At 40.8% G+C, this 23,250-nt stretch overlaps 1 protein-coding gene across 1 annotated transcript in view; it reads right to left on the reverse strand.

The window, feature by feature from the left end:
• Positions 1–23,250, reverse strand: part of LOC146325264 (ERC protein 2-like) — a 232,680-nt gene that overhangs the window by 45,196 nt on the left and 164,234 nt on the right. Inside the window, exons 18-19 of the mRNA XM_084721167.1 lie at positions 17,635–17,796; positions 10,157–10,216 (exon numbers count right to left, since the gene is read on the reverse strand). Coding sequence (XP_084577293.1) covers positions 10,190–10,216; positions 17,635–17,796 — 189 coding nt within the window. The 3' untranslated portion in view covers positions 10,157–10,189. The remainder of the gene's footprint in view (positions 1–10,156; positions 10,217–17,634; positions 17,797–23,250) is intronic.

Consider the following 23,250-nt stretch of genomic DNA (forward strand, 5'->3'; position numbering starts at 1 on the left):
AAATGCCCTGTCTGGTTTATTGATACATTTTTGGTCAAAATTTACTTTTAAGTACTTCACAAACCAAAACTGGAACTAAACTGTTAATAAAATGAAATCCTTAAATAATATTAAAGTAAAACTAATTTCAAGAAGTGCAGCTAATATAACCTTGGGGCATTGGACAGGATGACCAGTGATTATGTCTGGGCTCAGGGCCCACTACAGATGCAAGATGATACTGACTCAGGCCACCATCAGTGGCAGAGGACAAATCCCATTTTGGTCCCATTTGGGACCACACCATTAGGTGTGAATTTAGGCTTTTCTCACTTCACTATGAGTCTAGGTCTAGGTTGGTCTCTAGCTAGTCCACATTTTGGTAGCATGTGCTAGCAAATGTGCTACCAGTTCACTAGTCACCAAATCAGGAGGAGAAAATGTTTGTTAACCAATAGACATAACATGGAACACTTTTGGACCAGAGAGTGGTTGTTTGGTTCGAGTGCAGCATTCACACCAGCCCAAACAAACACGTCAGGGTTCAGTTCACCTGGACTAACCGAGACAGGTGTGAAAATGCCCTTGGAGGACAGGCATCTGAATCACTACCATCATCTCTCAATCAAGCAGATATTGGACCAGTTAGGGTCAGTTGAGGCTGGCTCAAACATGCACAGCACTGCAGAGACTTCTTCTGATTAAATGAGCACACACGCAAATTTCCTCCGCATGGATAAGCACTGATGAGCAGGGATTTACCTGTGATCATAGAACTAGAATTACAAAACCTGAGTATTAGCCTTTGCTCCTGCACATTTGCACGTTTGCACGAGCGATTGTGTGTGTGGCCATGTCCCTGCGTGTGTAATGAGTGTGTTGTGGGTGGGGAAAGGGAGTTTACTCAGACAAACTGCCTTATGATCCACACATCAGGTGTCTAACTGTCCTCTCTCCTGCATACAACTTCAAGAAAACCACGAAAAAAAAAACAGGAATAAACTTGTCTGCCTCACAACATTGCCAGACCTTCCTTCCCTCCAACGTCCTCCCCCGACCTCCGCCTCCTCCTCCTCCTCCTCCGTCTGCTGAGGCTGAAGAAGTGTCTCTGGGTCCTGTCTGTCTACAGCTTCATACATTGACAGTGACAAAGCAGCTCTATCACCGCTCTCCATTTACCTACTTAAATAATAGGGCAAATTAATCATGATGCCAAAGTATAAATGCAGTAGATAAATAGCCAAAATAATTAAAACTGAGGTCTCATCTTCTGCTAAAAAACACTGCCTCCTTTCATAAACAAGGTTTTCTAATTTGTTGCAGAATGCTAAAATATTTCTTTACTTCAGGGACTGATAATGGGGTTTTCTAAACATCTATCAATTGTGCAGGTGAATAACATTTGAGTGCTTTTAACATTAATACTTTTAGCGTTCAAAAGCTCCAGCACCCATTTAGTCTAGGAGCTGTGTGCTACCAGATTCTCATGGGAGGTGTAACTTTTTGAATACTAATACTGACAGCACCTTGCACCTTCACAAAGAGGTAATGGAAAATAATTCAGGTGTTGTTTCAGGATGGACTGAAACAGATACAACATACAGCACACACAGATGTTGCTGCTCAGGTGTTGCTGAGTTATTGACTTCTCTCCACTCATGTTCAACCTGGTGGAACGACCTTTGACCTCACAGACTGATGATGTTGACAGCTGGCTGAGGGATGGCCTCGGTCAGACGCCTCTACTGACCTCCAAGCTGTGGTTCACTGGTCACCAAAGACATGCTGCACAGCAAGGCTACACACGTGTGTGGGGAGGTACCCACATACCCAAACATTACCCAAATGCACACACAAGTATCTATGTACACACACACACACACACACACACACACACATTCACCACAATCATACATACAAATGGATAGATGGACTACTAGACTACAACCTGGACAAACATATTCATAATAATGAAGACTAAACCATTCTCTTGTGTTCACTCCCGGGCTCGGTTGCATAAAACCACTTAAGCTAACGTTTCCCTTAAATTTTAATCTAAGGATGTCTTGGGAACAGTGTTTGAAATACTCAGGGGCAGTTGGGGTACCCTCTACCTAGAGCTCAAAGTTTATGCTGAAGTCTTACACTCAATATGTATTATATAAGATATGAGTTTATCTTTCATCGAGTGTAACCATGATGTCGAAGCAGAAAAGAAATCCAATGCTTATCAGGTTATACAGCAAAAAATTAGGTTTTCTAAATGACACAACATTTGGACTGTGAACCATTTACATCAGTGTCTTTCATGGAAAAAGAAACCCCTGCAGACACAGCTGATATTCAATGGCAATATAAGGGGAAACATCACAAAACTGGCTGAATTCACTGAAGAGGAGGAGGAGATCCCAAGACATATTTTTCAGGACATAGTAAACCGTCGGGACGCTATGAGTGACGTGAAACTTGTTAGTAGACATTAACACTAGCAACTTTGTAGCTAGCTAGCCAAAAGTTAATAACTCTGTCTCAGATATGTAGGTCTGCATAACTTTACTGAAACTCATCAGTTTGACTCCTGACGATGTTTGGCTGTCTCCTCTCTTGCTGTTGCAGCAATATTTTCATAATTCTTCATTACTTCATCTATTATTTATTTCACAGCAGATTTTTGCAATGATTTTGTCAGTTACTTCGCATGTAACCACGGTAACCTAAATGCATATATGCTGTATTATGACAGTAACTGCAGTGAAAGCCTTAGCACTTAGGCAAGGAGGCAACCTGAGACTTTATGCAACACTCCTTGGTGAACGCCTTTGCTCGGGAAGTATTTTGCTTAAGGGACAAACTTGATTTCGAAATTTAAGGTGTGTATTCATTAATTAACACTTACTGAGTTGTGTTGATTACATGATTACAATATTTCTTCAGGCGACGTGTAAATATACACTGTGTGCCATCAGTGTATGATAATTAATGCACGGGGTAATAGTTGTTTATGCTGGAGAGTCAACCTGGCACACAGGGCAGAAAAAGTGGCAGAGCCGGCTCAACGATTTCAGATGCCGTTGGCAGACTTTTCTTTTAAAGCCAACCTTGAATTAAAACGTATCAGTGATAATTTGGTAGACCTGATAGTTAAAGCAGGTATTTTGTTTACCGGTAAAAGGAATGTGAACACAGTGACATTAAAAAAACAGACGCATCCGAGCGGTAAACTGCTATTATCATAATAGGAAAATTGTGGACACTGACAGGTGATGTCATTTCCCACAGTCAATTTTATTTTCCGATATCATTTCATGGCACTGAGAGAGTGTTTGGTTTTGAGGTTTCATTATCAAGCTAAAGATAAGAGAACACAAAGAGGAACAACTGCTGCAGACGGGGCGGGCCTGCTGACTGAAGGGAGGTGGAGTTTGTGAGCCCTCTTACCTCTTAATTGCTATTTTCTAATATATCTAGGATAAAACAACAAAGTTTCACGATATTTTTCAAAATTTGACCTTTAGGTTTCCATATTTCCCTTTATCAAATAGTTCATGTGGTAACTTTTAATTTATGAACAATAATAGGCTACTTTCCAAAGTGACAAAAACTGAGCAATAGTGATTCATGTATATTTGGAGCACTGGAAACAAATCTAACCTTTAAATAAACACAATGAGTTATTAACATTTAAAAATAAAACATCTTATTCCTGTTTTTATCCTACCATCTTCCCTATAATTTGCCTCCACCAGCTGTATCCTATTGGTAATGGAAACTGAGCAAACAGGGAAAAGTTGCAAGCATTTTCAGCAGTGACTAAGCAAAAACATGCATACACTGGTGAATTAATCAATATTACACATTTAAGAGTAAAATAAAGAGTAATCAATATTTCACACATTTATATGACTGATTATCTGTAGAATATAGGCCTCAAAATTATAGCTGTGTGTGATTATCCCTGTTTTTTGTTTTTTTTAACCTCTATTTGGGCAATGTATCCTTCAGGATACAGACATTAACTGCATGATTATGAAAGCTGTGAAAATGTGAGTTTTTATTTTTGAACAAAAACATAGAAAGTCACATGACTTTAGTATTTGACTTATCCCACCTATTATCATTTTATGAAATTTAATGCTGCTCCCCCCACAGCCTGTCAAATAAATGTATCACCCAGGACACAGAAACCATTTAAGGACTAAAGGTCCAGTGCGTAAGATTTACAGGATTTATTGGCACAATAACAAGATTTTACTCTTTTGCATCCTCAATGTCAACAATCTGACAAGTATATAGATAAAATCAGTTATGCTGTTGGTTAATCCTTTAAAATAATAGTACACTTTTGCAGCCACAAATCCACCATACTAAACAGTTTTTCCATTACAGTCACTCTTGTAAACACAGAATGTATGAACACACAAATGTACTCACACAACAAAAATATTTTTTTACTTAACTAGCTCGGTGTGTTTCTCAGAGATGCCTGGTTTAACTCCAAGATAATGAATAATTAAGTTATACAAGTTAATGTCCAGTTTCAGATGTCCATTGTGCTCTGTTTCATATTGGAAACCTGCCAATGACTTTGAAAACCTTAGAAGAACATTTGACAATGTGTCTGTGCACCAGATTTTTGTTTTCTTTCCATGTTTGTAGTAGCTCAGCCCTTGTAGACTGTAGCACAGTCGAACCAGCGATCTGAAAAAAAAAAAAAATCCTCCAAGCTCTAATTCAAGATGGGACACAGATCTACGACAGATATATTCAGCCAGTTAAATGACCTAATCATGTATATCACAGTGAATAAGATATAAAATTAAGCATTTTTCAAAAATCCCCTCACAGTGTTTTGAAAATTTATTTAAAAGACGACCGAGTCAACAGCAAAGGAAAACAAAGGTCAAGGGCCTTGAAGTTCATTTTGGTGGTTTCTTTGCACAATAATATACAATACTATAACTACAACTACAACAACAAGAAAAAGCATACAGTGCAATATATCCCTTGGTCAAATATGTCCACCACCTGGAGTATCTACAGACTAAACTGAGTTTATATTTGTATCAGTTTGTATGAAGATGTGGTGATAATCTGTTAGGGCCTTTAGGTAAAAGAAAAGAAAAGAAGATGCATCTGTCCATTATGTTCTAGTTCCTGATGCACAAAAGCTATCACCTCATCCAAATCAGCTGTTACATGCAGAACAACATACTTATTTGGATAAGATGATGTCAGGAACTAATTAGGTTGAATCAAAATCTTGCAATTTTTCCAAGTTTTTTCTCATACATTTACCAGTCTCAGAGAGTACCACGTATTTTCCTTGTCCGCCACATATATATATACATATATCCATAAATGTATACATATATGTTTTTCAGCCTAATGGCCCTAGTACAGTGATGTGATAAAACTAAAACTAAAACTAGCCCTCCCATTTGAGATCTATGCATGTTCTGCTGCAGGGCGAACACCTAAAAGAGAGTGAATGTGTACATGCTTCCCTACCAGTCTTCCACTTGCCCACAAAAGGGGCCACCAGGTGCCTCCTGCAGTGAGCCCAGTGTGTGTGTGGGAGTCTATCGTCTTGTCAACCAAATTCACAGTTTCCTGGTTGCTTTGCTTCCATGGTTGCTTTAGTTTTGGTTCATGAGTCAGGTCAGTTTTGAGGCTGAGTTTGTTAGGGAGGAGCACTTGGACTTGAAGGTAGAACCAAACATTCAGAGACAAGCATAAACATTTCTGAGACACTTTAATTTAATTGTATTTTAGAATAATAAATGGGCAAGAGAATCTGCTGTCCGATTTCAGTTTCCCACTGAATTTAGACTTCTTTTTCTAGACTTGCGTAAGCTGCACACACACACACGAGCGGGATACTTACTGGCATACACAATGTAGACATACAAACACTGTATTCAGTGCAAACACAGCATGGGCAAATGAAAGCCATCTTCTTGACTTGTTTTAACCTGAACAAGGCCTCACTCCTTCCTGCATGCACACACACGCACACATACACACACACGTACACAAACATATTTCTGTCCCCACTTGGAAAGCCTCTCAGCTTCTTTTCGCTTCATTCAGTACAAATAACTTCACGGTGGGATAAAAGCATAATGTTTCCAGAAAACCTCTTCCCCCCACTTTGCTTCACTCTTTTGGCCCCATGTTCTCCTTCACTTTTTCCTCCAACCCCCTTCTCTCTTATGCTCTCTGTCCAAAAGGACATTCTTATTTCATTAGAGGGGGGGTCTGGGAGGCCAAGAGGGTAAACAAAACCTCTGTAATCAACAGCAGGACATACACAACCACAACGAGCAAATCAGAGCCCGGTGTCCTTTTTAGACAGAACCATAGCTAACCAATACAAATCCACACCTGGACCAGAACTGAAACTTGCCAACTCAAACTCAGCACTTTGGTTTGTGTGGAATTTCAAAATGTAGCCTAGTGCTGCATGGGAGTCAAGGTTATCCATAAGAAACACCAATCAGACACACCGATACACACACACACACACACACACACGCACACAGATCCTCGGCTATTTGTCTATCGGTGCTGTCATCTCTGTTTGCTCATATTAGGGAGGGCTCACTCAGGGACAGGATATGGGGATTAGGTCTGGCCTTATTGCGCTGTAGCTACACACCGCTAAATGGCTCCCATCTGTTCTCACATAGAGGATGGCTAATACACGTTAGCTGCGCTCGCATTGTGCACTGCCAGAATAACAGCAGTGGATAGATGAGTAGCACTGATATCACTAGCCACAACACCACTCTGTGCTAAAGGCTAATGTGCTGGGCTTATTCTATTAGATCGGGATAAGAAGCACTAATACACACATGCATACACACACACACACGCCATTGTGATATCTGATTTGAGATACCGGAGCAGTAGGCTAGTCACGGGGTCCGACTGTAGCTTTACCTTGAAGGAATATACGTTCGAGCAGGGCGAGCTGGAATCTGGAGAGAGGTGGAAAGAAGAGGAGAGATGGAAAAAGATGGAGAGATGGAAAGAGAAGGAGAAAGGGGGCAGTGTGGTCTGTTTCATTACGGTGAATCCTGACACTGCTGCATTCTCAGCACACATGGACTGGATTATAGGCTATGTGGCCTGCTCCGGTGCTGTATAGCTCAGAAACGCTCTCTTGCACATACACACACACACACTTGCAAATGCACACACAAACATCACTAAAGCTTTTTCAGTGCAGGAGGACAAACCATTTGCTCACACACAAGCTATAGGACTCTTAATCCCAAAAGCAGTGCGAGGGCAAAGTGCACGACTACTAAGTCATTGAGGTTAGAGGCAGAATCTGCTTGTGATGGTCCACCTGTGGATTACTGGGGGAAAAGAATGAGATGCACTGGAAACTATGAGTATACCATGCTGCCTGGTTTTCTCTCTCGTTCCCACATAAATACATAAGCACCCTTCCACTTTCCCTCTCTTTTCCCGTCTCTACCTCTTGTCTCTTGCATGTGCGAAGGGGTGATAAAAGCTCACACATTCTTCACTCAAATAGAAGTATGGATACTTCTGTAAAAAAAAAAAGTTTTACCAAGTAATAACGTTTTGTTGAGATAATTTATTTTTCCTCTTTACATAAACTTGAATCTTTGAGTTTTAGAAATGCCCCAAAACTGTTGAGTAAACTCATTGGAGTGTAAGTGAATAACAGAGAGAGGTATAGTTTAAAAATTATGATACAAATACCAATACTAGTACCCGTAAAGTGATGCCAATATTAACACTGTACTCTATTAGATACCTTTTATTACATGGTACAACTGTCCACCCTGAAGTTTTCTTGTTTTTCTTGTTTTCTTGGAACAATCCTTCCACATTTTATGCATTTATTTTTATCAGACACCACAAAATAGCCAAACTTTCCAAGATTTTGGTTGCAAAACCATACGAATAGTCATTTTTTCCTAGATCTGGGTACAGAAAGGATTGAATGCAGGTATTGTTTGACTGGAGAAGTTTTGATACCCCCTTGGATTTGGGATATTTCTATTGATACCTTAAAGGTTTTGAGCACTGATACCCAGCCCTAAATTATGCCTTTTAATATTTCAAATTTCTGTGCAAAGCTAACTAAACCTCACCTTTTCTCTACGGTCAAGTTCTTTCTTGTCTGCTTCATCTTGTTATGTTTTTTATGTCATTTTCATCTTGCTATTGTGTGTGATTTCCACTAATGTATACACGGAGGAATCGTCTTTTCTATGCTTTATTGTCCCATCACTTTAGGTTTAAATGAGTCTTGATATAGGGAAGGCGGCAAGCGATGATAAAAATAATATGAAAGTAAAAATAATATAAATAAAAATAATCAATAATTCCATTCAAATGCATTCAAATTAAGTAACAAGCTCGTTTTGAAAATGTAAGGAGTAGAAAGAACAGGTATATAAAAGTAAGTGTAGGGAATAAAAGTAAATAATACAGATACCTGAAAACTCTACTAAGTACAGTGATGAAGTATTAGTACTTAGTTAGTTTCCACCTCTGCATGTGTATTTATAAGTCTCTCTATCATACACACACATATATGAGCTCCAAGCAAACCATAACCCTCCCCGTGCAGACCTCTTTCCGCACGTCTGCGTTCAAAGGCATCCTGAGTCTATGGGGGGCTTCGATATAAAACTCCCAAAACAGGAATTATCCTTTATGACTCTGCATTCTTCATTTTATGCTTTTCCAGCTCGCAGCCTTGAAAAAAAAAAAAGCTTCATGACTGTTCTGTGTTGTATTGTAATTAACTACCCCACACACTGGCACACAACAGGGTGGGGTAGCACGGTAAAACTTTACTACAACTGAAAAAGTGGGGCGCGGAGAGACAGACTTGTCCATCTCTGGTTTTTCTCACCGTGTCGTTTTTATCACCTATGGGCCCTGGTACGCTCACTTGAGCCTGCTGGGTGTGTGTAGGTCTAATACCACAGAGTTACCTATACAGCCACAGAGTGCACACACAGCACGCAGCACCACCGGCGTATAAGCACTTCACAGAAAGGCAGCCATAAACCTCTAAATAAACTGAGGCTCTTTAGTCGACTGAAATTCATAAGCAATGGGAAAAGGAGCCGGGTTCTATTACACTCTCTTCTGTCAGAGTTGGGTAATGCTGTGGTTATTGTGGTACCATCAATGTTCCCGGCTAATGGTTACTTGAGCCCACTAAGGAAGCCTATTGTGTAGAAGATCATTAAAATATCTAGAGCAGATATACAGAGCTTCACCCTGGCAATGAGTATATTAAAGAGATAGTTTGGATTATCTAATGTGGAGTTGTATGAGGTACTTGTTGATAGTCAGTGTATTAACTAGCAGATAGTGGTCGGCACGCCCGCAGTTTGGAGAAGCAGAGACAGGCACCAGCACGGACGCTAAGCAGGTCACTGACAGGATCAACAACAAAAGATATTTTAGCCACTTAAAAATGTCTACCTAAAAAAATTGATATTGGTTTAAGTGTACGCTATATTCATGACATTTTTTGCCATCAGAACAGCCTTTTATGACAGGAAACAGCTGTCATATGAGTCAAATATCACTCTCTCCACACCAAACAATATCCATGAGTGAAACCAGCAATTTTATCTTGCAGTACACAGGAGTTTGTCCACGGCTGCCTCAATCTGTCTGTTTGTTCATGTTATTGTGTGACTTCTGTGTTTTAAAAGGTTAGTTCGGAGTCAGCAAAGTCATACAAAAACACACACAAACCAACAGATTGAGGTAGTGGTAGACTAACGACTCCTGTGTTCTTTTGTAAAATTACTGATTTCAACCATGGGATGTGGTTGGTTTGGAGAGACTGATATTTGGCTTATATAACAACAGGCAAGGTAAAATGATGAAAACACTCTAAATATAGCGGACACTTGGAGTGATATTTACCTGTTTTTTTTAGGTGGACCTTCTTTACGTGGCTGCAATTACTTTTGTTTCTGACCCTGTTTGCTGTATTTCATTACATCTCTGCCTGTACTCCTCTCTGCTTCTCCAAACTGGGAGGTTTGCAACTACTGTATGCAATACACTGCCTATGGATAAACCTCATAGACGCCTACTTCACATAATCTGAACTATCGCTTTGACTCTAAAATTAGTAGAAAAATGCTGCACAATAGAAACTCACTGTGGACCAATCGATGCAGGGTCACTATGGTCATCATGCCCATATTCCCTCTTCATCATCCTGTGAGAAAAACATGAGAAAAAGAAATCACTGTCATTATCCGTCAGTTCCCATCAATTCACATGCTGAGAAATTAATCAAAATTCTCCAAATATTGCATGTGTATTGTATAAATTGGCTTTAAACTATTTACTGTACAAACTCTGGCCCAGTGGTAATGTCTTTACAAGTAATGTCTCCTTGCCTAATCGGTCCTCCTAACCCCCTGTGAATTTTAATCAAAACAATCCTGTTCATGTTCCTCATTCAGAAAAGCTGTGTATGATATCATGAAATGCTTTCCTTACTGTGATTGTTAGGAACTAAACACACAAGGGGTTTCCTTCGGGCTGAAACTGTGCAGGCGAGAGCCCTGCTAACAGGAAGGCTAATTCACTCAGACACTAACATTACAATGGTTAGCATGAGCTGGCAGCTCACTGTAGCCAAGCCCTTGCCTGCAAAAATGCTAAAGCGGAGTCTATGCTAACGCTTCACAAAAGCAAAAAAACACAAGGGCCTTGGCTGCAGTCCATGGTGGCTTTGGCTGGACTGAGTGGTTATGACAGGCTCAGTAAACTCAGTAGGCTACACCTAAGCAGCTAAGCTATAGATATAATGGCCTTTCAATGGAACATGCTCGATGCTAAATGCTAACATGCAGTGAATGGCTGTGACAGGCCCTGTAAACAGAGCCAGACCTATAACCACTCATTCTGCCAGGTTCAACACACACACACACACACACACACACACACACACACACACACACACAGAGACACATCTACACAAACACATATACACAGACACAGACACACACACACAAACAGGCCAAATACCATGTGCTACTTCTCATAAACCTGAAACGGGCAGCATGTTAAGGCTTAGAAAAAAAGAACAACAACCAGAAAAGAAAAGGTTGTATAATTCTCTCTGATAAACACTTTATGGCTGTTTTCTATTTCCTTCCGAGGCTGCTGCCAAGTATCTGGCAGTGCAGTGGTGCTGGCATGGCTAGATGAGAACAACATGAACGCAACATGCCCGTCAAAGTGCACACACTCCACGCTGAGACGCAGACCTGGGGTGCATCTCAAGAGGTTAAATCGACTTCCAGTGCTTGTCTCCTCTGATTAGGTTTCACCTGTCCTCAGACTGAGTCCATCACAGATTAAGTAGAGGACAGGGAGTGTAGTTAGAGGATTTGGATGGACCAGCTAACTGTAGCAAAAAGCTTTGACTGACATGCGGTTTGGCTCCTTGGAAATCCTTGAAGTGTGTTCTTGTGTGTCCACTCTTCCAGCGCATGCATTCATGCTTACGTGTCTTAAATGTGCCAGTTGGGTGTGCACGCTGTGTATTTGTATTTGAGCAAATGCAAATGCAAAAAAGAAAAAGAAATGCATGTGTGGTCACTGTTATGTTATTCATGGCACTAGCTGTATCTTGGAAAGGCATTGTGGTCTCCAGGGTGAGCGTGCAGACCCTCTTCATCATCATTATCATTATCATCATCAATCATCCTTCGAGTGGCGTTCCTGGACCCGGCAGTGCACTGAACCACTGGCCCGGCCGCACTTGGATATTACATTTGAAAGGGGAAAGATGGAGGGAAGAGAAGACACTTGAAGGAAAGAATGAAAGAGACAGGGAGGCATGGAGAGAAAGAATAAGGGTGGGAAGAAAATGCTGCAGGCAGAGAAGCTAAGTTAAAAGAGACAGAAGAGCAGGGGTCTCCAACTACATTTGTCCAAGGGCCAGAATTTTTAGAAGCAGATAGTATGAGGATCACACTTTCAAATAAAATAATATACATTTATCTAGGCCTAATTGGGGTTCCCCAAATTCTAGTGTTCTGATAAAGAAGAAGGCAAGAAGGCAATAATCTGTCTTTTTCCATTGTTCCATGGGCGACCTTGATGTGATTTTGTGTTGCACATGGCATGAGTCTGTAAACAGCAAAAGTCAAACAAGTTGAAAGGAGTGAAAGTCTGAGGTGTGTAGCTCTTTCATGGAACAGTTCACTGTGGCTGCTCCCTTTTGTTCCAATACTGCCTGCAATATTTCTAACTAATCTACTGTCAAATAATGCCTATTGTTCTTGATACTTGTTTCTTGGTACATTTTTGATTAACAATAGCTATAACTGTTAATCTCACTGTCAAGAACATTGTATTTATTGTGATTACTTCATGCCTCACTGCAAATATATAAATATTGCAATATTTTCATCAGTGGCCACTGTAGTCAATTGACAATCCTTACAGTAGAGGTATGATAAAAAGAGTGGTAAAAGTAAAAAATGTTGAAAGGAAGAGAAGAGGTGTACTAATAGAAAAAAAACAACAGGGGGGTTAAAACAAAGTGTTGAAGAAAAACAAATGGAGTAATTAATCACGTTTAAAAGAGGGAGATGAAAGGAAGTGTGAAGTCCTGTGTTTGGAGGGAAAACATCAGGGACTTCAGTGACATCCAGACTGTGTGACCTGACATCCTCCATCTTCAGTACACACACACACACACACACACACACACACACACACACACACACACACACACACACACACACACACACACACACACACACACCTTGGAGGCCTTGGGTTGACCTCTGCCAAACTTCCCTATAAGGTCAAAGATCAGATATTAGGAAAAAGCCATGAGGTGATTGGCTGACCTCTGTCAACAGGGTCTGTTGTTTTTGAAGTGTGTGTTCTTGACACAAGAGGGAGAGCGACAGTCGCCTTTTTCACACATAGTTACCAGTGAGGCTGGGGTAGGGTGATATGAGACTAGATATCGTCTTAGATTTTGGATATTGTTATATAGTGATATGGCATAAGTGTTGTCTTCAGTCAAAAATACTGTGATATTTGACTTTGTCCATACTGCACAGTCCAACTATATACTGTTAGGTAGTGTAACCTAAAGAACCTTCTTCTGCTTTCATTCACGGCACAGCCATGCAGGCATTTTCCCTGAAATGTTACTACTGTAAGTCTTGAAGAGAGTTCACAATGCAAGAATTGTTCCTGATAATACAAACAATGTTTGAAAGGCAAAACAACTTGACTAAATGATGATCTGTTTGGCTGTAGCTTGTGGACAGAAGTGGATGATGACACCTTAACGCACATCTTTAATTTGGACATTTTGTTCCTTTGCTATGTGTCTACACAATTTGCAAATTTACACATTTGTATGCATGGGCAATATCTAACCTACATTTAAAGCATTTCTAAATTTTCAAACTTTTAAAACCTATTTGATATTAAAATTCTTTTTTCTTCTTTCTCTTTTTTCTTTTTGCATAAAAAATCTGAGCCATCACAGTTCACTTTAATAGACATAAAAATTCAACTTTAATAGAAAGTATAATTCAGCCAGTCGGCTCAGATTTATGAGATACTTTGTTATTCCCCAAATTCTTAACAAGATTTCCCAGCAACCCTAATAATACTTTGGTTGCAAGGCTTTTTCAGTCTAACTTGAAAACTTGAAATATCACTTGCAGGGAGCTACCGTTTCATATGTCAAACACTATAAACACTGCTGCAGTAAAACAGTGCTGGATAGCTATACTGAGGGAAAGATATTTATAAGTGCAAAGTGAAGGAGAGTAACGTGTGATACTAAACACTGACCCCCTGCAGCTCACAGTTTAATATGAAGCCTACCATGGCTGCAAGTGTTCTACAGTACAATAGAACAATGCAGAGACCTGATAGCTTTATAATAATATTTTAGCAAGTCACAGCATAACATAACCTAATAACGACACAGCTAGAATTTAAAAGTCCTTGTGGGATTATAGGGTGGTTTCGTGGGTTAAAAAGGGGGTTAACGCCCATATACTAAAGCATATGCTGCAAAAATAATCAAAATTAGATGTAGATTCATTCTATAGTTGAAAAGAATGCAAATGTTACCATAAATATGCCCTACTGTAATATATAACTCAAGCATGTCTGAGATTCTGAGTGAAAAGTGTGCATATGGATGTCAATCAACCCCAGACCCTCACATTCTTTGAGGAATCAAAAATAGTCTTTCCATAGGCGTAAAAGGCTAACATAATATTAAAACCAGCTATCCTGCCCTCTTACATATTGCAGAGGTATGTGTGGGGTGATGCGTGGATATGATTGTGTGCTTCCCGTGTGCACGTGCGCGTGTCAGCGAGGTATTAAGGACAGGGGATCCCCGGTGCATGTTTGACTCAAATTTAGACAGCAGTTCCAGAAACATTTATAAAGTCTAGAAACATGTAATAGTGCATATCAGATAGAACAGATGTGGGAAGTTAGACTGGAAATCCCCAGGTATTCGTCTTAAACCCCTAAACACACATTCGCACACACACTTCATCTTCATAGTTTGGAATCTCCCCAATCACAGCCTCTTGACAACAATAGAGCTGTGATGAGTTTATATTGCAATGAAATAACCAGAAGCTTTTTATCAGCTGATGGAACGACTGTAAAATCATCTCTGTCTTTCTTTGAAGATTGCTTTCTGCCGTTAGCGATTTCATCTCGGTACACAGTACACTCTAAGAAATAACTGGGCAAACAGAACTAGCAAGGGTACCTAGGCTTGTCCCAATGGAAGAACCCATTTTGGTTCCTGATAGAACCTTTTATAAAGGTATCACTTGGAATCCTTTCAGATGGGTTCTACCTAGAACACAACATAAAGGGTTATACTTAGAACCATTGGCAAAAGGTTTCACCCCAAACCCCTTTTGAGATGTTCTAAAGGAGAACCCTTCTATGGTGTGATGTTCCACCTAGAACCCTGTCTGGAGGTCCTAAGGAGAACTCTCTATATTCACTCTGTTATGTCTAGAAACCACCCAGGGTGTTCCACTTGGAATTCTTCCAAAGGGGTCTACCAAGAAAGATCTGTGAAAGGTTCCACCTAGAAACCATGATAGAGGTTGTGCAGAGAACCCTTTTATGTTTTAATGATTCCCCCCAGAACCCTTTCTGGGGGTTCCATAAAGAATCATTTCACCTTCCAAAGGTGCTAATGAGAACCCATCTACTGAGAAACCTTCTATATTCTAAATATTTCAAGGGTTTTATTTAGATGCAGCACAGGGAGTTCTACCAAGAATGTATTATATTCCAAGGGTTTTTATCTAGAACCCACTCATGGGATTCTACTGAGAACCCTTTTATATTACAGTACACAGAACCCTTGACAGGAGAGTTCTTCATCGAATTCAACAGCCCTCTCTAGGGTTCTGTCCAGAATGTTTTCACCTTCTGTGGTTGCAAACAAGAAGCTACCCAGGGCATTCTACCAAGAACCCTATTATACTTCAGTGGTTTCATCTAGAACCCAACCAGGAGGTTTCTACTGAGAATTCTTCTATATTTAATTGGTTATGTTTAGAACCCACCCAGGGTGTTCTACTTTGTGCTCTTCCAAAGGGGTCTACCAAGAAACATCTGTGAAAGGTTCCAGCTAAAACCCACTCTAGAGGTTGCAGAGAGAACCCTTCTATGGTGTAATGCCCCCCATGTCCAGTAGTTTTATCTAGAACTCATCTGGGGTGTTCTACCAAGAAGTCTTTACTATTCCAAGGGCTTTATCTCAAACCCACCCAGGGGATTTACCAAGAACTCTGATTCTCAAAAAGAGGTTTTGGATCCTTAGGGTTCTTAATTGAGCCCTTAGTCATACGAAGGAACTTTGACAAACCCTTTCTTCAAAAAAAGGGTTCTTCAGATGCAAATGTTCTGGGTAGAACCTCAGCCCTTCAGGTAGAACCCTTTTGCAACCCTTATTTCCAAGAGTGTATCAACAAAGACTCAGGTGTGCTTCTACACACACACACACACACACACACACACACACACACACACACACACACACACACATACATACAAGCATGCACCCGCCTGAAGTATTCACACTTGGATGCATGCACACACACACAAATACACAAACACTTTGGGCTGATAACAACAACAGTTTGTTCTTCTTCAGCTGTCTTCAGACAGACATATTAAGTTTGTCCTCGGGGCAGTCTGGATATGATATTCAGACAGCGAGAAGGAGCTCAGATGAGAGATGAGTGATATATAAACTAATCTCACACACAAATCCCATCGATCAAAAACACTCATTTGGCAGCTTTCTCCTCCAGGCTCCTTATCTAACTGATATGAAAACTCTGACTTGGCAGGAAGTAATGGGTTTGAAGGAAAAGAGACAGAGGAGATGAGAGAGGGGAAATCTTATGCTGCTGAGTACGACCACAACAGACTGGAAGTGGAGATTACAAATATGAAATTGTATCAACTTTAAAATCATGAAGACGAGAGCCCGTAACATGTCAACTTGTGTAAACAAGTTTTAAAGGGTAACTTTGTTATTTTTCAACTTGGAACCTATTTGTCTTTTTTTGTGTCTAAATGACCAATAGGCACAGCAAATGTTTTACAGTATTGAGAAGCAAAACAAAGGTACAAAGTAATTCTGGCCGTCAGCTACACACCGTTAAAGTACGTCCAATATAAGTGCTTGTTCGGGGTCCCTGGTAGCTCAGTTGTTTGAGTGCACGCCCCATATACAAAGACTCTTTACCCTGTTTCCTGTCTGTCAAAATATGTCCTATCGAATCCCAAAAAATAATCTTTAAAAGTGCTTGTTTTTGCCACTCACAGGCTCATATTGTTATTGTAAGTGCCACAACATTATTGAAAGGATCCTTACAAAGTCAGACCCTTTTTTTAATGAGTAAGGTGCGTTTTATTTTGACAGAAACGGTACTTTCATTGCTCTTGCAAAACTAACCAACTCCATTTACAATACTATAATTTTACCACTGTCACCATCATTCTCATTCAAACTTGGCAGAAACAAAATAAAACTCACCAAAAACATATTTGGCTCATATCTGCCACTGTTCCAAAAATGACCATCTCTGGTTATTTGATTGAAATTAACCATTTAATCACTGTGTTCATGTGAAAATATTCTCGCTGTACTGACCATTCCTAAATTCATCCTTGGACCCTTAACTCTTGTTGACCAAACAACCAGAGTTGGGGATTGTTGGAAGAGTGGAAAAGATGAGCCTTTTTTTTTTTCTGCTGAGTTTGAATAAAGAAGCGTCTCATAAAGGGAGTCTAGTTAGTTTGGTGAGAACAATAAAACAGTTGTTTCTGGTTAAATAAAATATTTTTTACTCTTTGAAAAAAGGTCTACTCTTGCAAGAATTTTTTCCAAAATATTTTCAGACACATAGAATAATGATCTGAGCCTGTCAGAGGCAAAAATAGACTTACTTTGACTTTATGTCAATACTGGATCCACTTCAAAAACTGTCTCTCAGAAACAAAAACATGGGAAACTAGGCTCTAGGTTCAAAAATACTGAAGTGGTTAGTGTGGGTGTGTGTCTGTGCACATCATATTCATACTGACCTGGTCCATTGGGGGTCTGTGGTTGGCATGGGGGGGCCCTCTTGGCAGGCTTCGGTGATGCACATTTGCTGGATGCAAGTGGTGAGAATGGTGAGGATGATGTTGGGGGTGGATGTGATCCTCCTCGTAGTTATCCGCTATAAGCTTCATTCTGCTCTGAGTCTGCCAAAAAAAGAAAAGGGAGATAAACAAGAAAATTTATAAGCCATAATTATAACACGCTTACACTAGACTATTTATCTCCCCAACACTGCTTATTTGTTTCTTCAAAATGTTCTCGGGGTCTTAGAATGATTAGGCTGAGGGATTCTTGGATGGGGGGAAAGCGTGTTGACAGCCATCAAAGATGATAAAAACAGTGCCGCTAACAACACTTGACAGGTCATAAATTGAGTGAGTTGGAGTGCCTGGTGAAAATATTGCGAGTCTGTCAAATGTCATCCATATTGCAGATTATCATTTAATTGGATTAGACAAGTCCTAGTAAGAACAGTTAGTGAGTGTTCTGTGTAGCCTGAGGCCACAGGCGTTCTGGCCCGGGTGAAGCAACCTCATTTAAGATGTGTCATTGATTAAAATTGCACTGAAATATGCCTGCCTGTAAATGTGTAAGTAAGACTATGTGTCCTTTGTTTGTGTGTCTGTGCATCTGTGTGTATTTGTGCGAGTGTTTGTGGAAGAGGCTGTCATCCTTCCAACATCATTGCTTTGGAGAGAGATAACAGCCCGGGCTGACTAACGTTAACAATCAGACTAAATCCAGTGAGGCCAGCTGTCTGCGAGATAGACAGAGACAGAGTGGGTGCAGATATATTGACAGGCTCAGCTTTATTCCCCTTAACTGCAGATACTTCCCCTGAGGGCAGACATGACTGCAGAGTAGAGAGGTGGGATTGTGTACATGGATGAAGATGATTCGAAGGAAAGATATGCACACATCACTTATCCAAAATGTTGCGGCTTTCCTGGTTTAAATGAGAGACAGCAGTGGCAGGAAGAGACGAAAAGCCTGAGTCAGCTGTGACGATAGGAGGGAGATGGTGTTACAGTAGTCAGCGGCCTGCCTGGGGGACATTGCTGCTGAGATAAGGAGCTGAGTCCTAATGACTGAGGAAACGAGCCCGGCAGGATCACAGGAGAGGATGTGGCTGGTATTAAAGAGGTTAGCAATTAGCTTAAATTGGTGAAGAGCCGCTTAGATAAGGTGAGAACATTGACACAGTGGTGAGAGGGACGGAGACAGATAAAGATGAAGTGTGAGGGACGGAGGAGGGTTCAGACAGACACCAGACCGGTGGTTAGAGCAGTTAAAGGCTAGGTTGAGGTGTACGGCCCTCCGTGACCTCAGGTGTTGACACTAGCAGGTGTGACGGGGTGGGGCTGGCTTCAATGCAACAGTTACAGAGCTGACACCTGTCATTGAGGCCAGGACAATTACTATCATATACCATGCAGCTGGTGAAACTACTGTACTGCAGTACAGTACATGCTGTAGGTCCTTCAACACACAAACTCTTCCCCACTTCAAATAGTCCAAACTATCCCTTTAAGAATTGGGATAGTTCAAATTATCTGTGACACTTCAGATTATCTGAAGTGAGACTGTATGAGGTACTTGTCAGTAGTCAGTGTATTTCCTACAGTAGATATCAGTAGGCGTGCCCCCAGTTTGGAGAAGCAGAGAGGAGGACCAGCTCAGAAGCTAAGGACTGAACTGCTGCGAATGGGTTGAACATAAAAAGTGTACACTATATTAATAATATTTTCACCTCTTTTTCCTCAGTGTCTGACAGCCTTTTCTAATGGAAAACTGCCATTATGTAAGCAAAATAATGCTCTCTCCTCACCACCCAAACTCCATCATTTTACCTCACCGAACACAGGTGTTGCTGGTCTACTGCTGCCTTCATCTGTTTGTTTGTGTTACTGTGTGACTGTGGCGAATCTGAACTGTACTTAGAAAATAATGATGCCACATATTAACACAAACAAACTACAGATCAAAGCAGCAGTAGACCAGCAGCCCCTATCTTCTGCGAGGGTTAAAATGACTGATTTCACCTATGAAGTGTGGTTGGTGAGGAGAGTGATATTTGTATATTGGCTGTGTCCTATCAGCAAAGTCTGTCTGACAGCAAGGTAAAGTGGTGAAAATACACTTAAACTGATGCTGATTTTAGGTGGATAGCTAAAATACGTTTTGATGCTGATCACTTCTCCAAACTGGGGGTGTGGCGTAGGTTAGTATCTACTGTAGGTCATACTCTAATTTTGGACAAATACATCATACAACCCCACATCAAAATGGTCCAAACTATCCCTTTAATAATGCTGTTTAATTCTCATAGAGAAATATTTTCAAAACTAATTTGTGGCAGAGGTTCCAAAAGGCTAATGTGTGTTTAGTCCTTGCTGCTAATCTAATCAGAACCATATTACTCATTCCTGTTCATTAATTAAAACCATATCTGGTACTATGAGAAGCCAAACATCCTTGAATGTATCTGTGTGTGTGTGTGTGCACGTCCTTAATATTTAATGACCTGAGACACTAACACAAATGAATGAAGTGATGAATTGCTTCTGGAAGAGTCTGACTGTGTGGTCAGGGCAGCCAACATGTGGCTATCCAGTTCATTCAAACAGACACATGCAAAAACACACACATTCACTCTCTTCTTACGGGCATATTCCTGTGTGCATGTGCAAAGAAGGTGTGCACATATAAAATGTCTGTGTGGTGGAATGTGTGTGTTTTAATTAGTGTTAATTAGGGGCTTTGCAGAGTAAACAGCGCAGTAATGGCCTCCAGGCCTGCTCGTAGAACAGGCAGCACTGGAATAGACACAGGTGGCACCGCTGGGGGAGGAGAGGAGAGTTCTTCATTGACATCTCTAACCATAACAGATTTGGCCTGTACTTTATGTGTGTGCAGTGAGTGGTCTCTGCATGTGTATCGAAGTGCAGCTGCTGGTGTAAACATGGCAGTGACGATCCCGCTGCTGTGCTCACAGCTGCATCCCAAACCTCAATCCAAGCCCGCTGTAAATCACAAGCCTGCCCTGATTAGAGCCGAGCGGTATTAACACATATGGACACAGGAGGCTGACAAAAAAAGTCCTTAAACAAACAGGCAGCTGGAGAAAGGCTGCACAATTTTCACAACACGTATACTCCTTTGATCAGGTCTGTCTGTGTTTGTCTATATGTGCGATGTTGCCATGCTATTCCAGTGAAATGGAGTAACACAGTGACTCAGCTCTGAGCAGGCAGATAGTTTTACGTAAGCTATAGTACAAATCTCAGTACTAAAGAAGCTGGGATGCTGTGTAAAAAGGAAATAAAAACATAATCCAGTGATTTGCAAATACTTTTTGACTTATATTCAATTGAACACAGTACAAAGACAATATAGCTAATGTTCAAGCTGATTAACTTAATTATATTTTTAATAAATATACACTCCTTCTGATCTTTTGATCCAAAAATGTTGGACAGGGTCATATTTACTGCTGTGTTAGATCAACCTTTTCTGTTAATAACACTCTTAGGAACTGAGGACACAAACTGCTTAAGTTTTGAAAGAGAAATTCTTTCCCATTCTTGCTTCATGTACAACTTCAGGTCCTCTACTTTCCGGGGACTCTGTTGTCATATTTTGCGATTCATAATGCACCACACATTTTCAATGGAAGACAGGTCTGGACTGCAGGCAGGCCAGTCTCATATTTGCACCCTTTTACTACAAAGCCACACTGTGCTAACACGTGCAGAATGCATCTTGAAATCGTCTTGCTGAAATAAGCTGGGACGTCTCTGAAAAAGAGGTTATCTGGATGGCATCATATGTTGCACCAAAACCTCTCTGAGCCTTTCACAATTAATGATATCTTCATAAATGTGCAAGTGACCCATGACATGGGCACGAACACACCCACCAACCCATCTTTTTTGGAACTGGGGTTTGCAAATGGCACACCTCCCAGAACGCTCTATCATTTTAGTACAGAGAAAGAGGATGGATGCTCAAGTGTGTCCAAAGAGAGAGGGAGAGGAAAAGGAGAGAGAAAGTCACAGAAAATGGCACACCTCTGAGGACTCCAAATTCATCTTTTCTCAGCTTCAAAGCAACAGTGACGTTTGGTCATCCATCACTAGGATGGGACCACTCAGAGAATTCCCACATGGGGACACATTTGTTCTGACTCTCTTTTCGAGAAGTCTAAACACCACACTCTTCATATGTCTGCATGTCTTTGTATGTCTGTGTGTGCGTGTATGTCTTTGGATATGTGTGTTTGTCTCTGCTGAAGAAGGCCAATACCTCAAAGAGAAGCAAACCATCTGAGAAAAGAAAGTTTGTCTTAGACCGCCGGCTTTACGCGCACACACACACACACTCACACAAGATCTTCCCAACAGAGGGACGTGGGGAGGTCAGACAGGGCACTGCTATCTGTAAATCTATCTGCTGTCTACAGATCGGCTTTCTCCTATGAGACTCTGAGTCCCATAATTCTTTGGCATTTCCTGGTCAGTTTCCTTCCGCCATTGGCTGCTGAGGACCTGAGGAAGGCAACCTCTCCTGATATGTGTGTCAATGGGTCAGAAGACAGAGGGCCGGTGTGTGTCATGTCGGACAACATAATCTCCAGGGAGAACCTTCTGTGGAATGGAAGGAACCCATGTGGTGCAAAGACTCTCTACAGGGACTACTTAATTTACAACCTCCATAACATTAAAGGCATGGTTCAGATTATTTGATGTGGGGTTGGATGACATACTTATCGATAGTCAAGGTATTAGCTACAGTAGATGCTGGTTGGCATGCTCCCTGTCTGGAGAAGCAAAGAGCAGTACCAGCACAAAAGCTAAGTAATGTAGCGCTGTGGACAAGCTCAGCAACAATTTTCATCACTAAAAAAGTTACAAGAATATGGGAGTTGCTGCTCTGCCACTGTCTTGATCTGTTTGTTTTTTTTTGCATTATTGTGTGACCTCTGTGTTTTAACAGGATGCTTCAGATTCATGAAAGTCACATAGTAACACAAACAAACTAACAGACTGAGGCAGCTGTAGTCCAGCAAAACAATGGAGTTTGGTTGGTTCAGAGAAAGCAATGTTTGGCTTATATAACAGAGGTTTCCCAACAGAACAGGCTTCCCTTGTGCGGGAAAGCAGAGAGGAGTACCAGTATGGTACTGACCTGGTACAATGATCTGATGTGTGGGTATTTTAGCCACTTATAAAAAGTCCCCCTAAAAAAATCTATATATACTAAATATTAGTTTATGCTATATTTGGAATGTTTTCACCACATTACTTTGCCATCTAGCAGCCTTTTCTGATGGGAAACTGCAGCCAAATATTGATCTCTCCAAACTCCATGGGTGAAATCAGTAATTTTATTTCACAAAACATGAGAGCTGCTGATCTACTGCTGTCTCTGTTTATTAGTTTGTTTACATTATTGGTTTTCTTTTGTCAGGCAAAGAGGCAGTTGTAGACCAGCAGTTCCCTGTGTTCTGCAAGGTAGAATTACTGATTTCACCCACTGAGTTTGGTTACTTTGGAGAGATCAAAATTGGTTTCCCATCAGAAAAGCCTGTCTGACGA

Source organism: Lutjanus erythropterus, chromosome 6 (genome assembly GCF_056507025.1).
Source record: "Lutjanus erythropterus isolate fLutEry1 chromosome 6, fLutEry1.hap2, whole genome shotgun sequence".
Classification (NCBI taxonomy): domain Eukaryota; kingdom Metazoa; phylum Chordata; class Actinopteri; order Lutjaniformes; family Lutjanidae; genus Lutjanus; species Lutjanus erythropterus.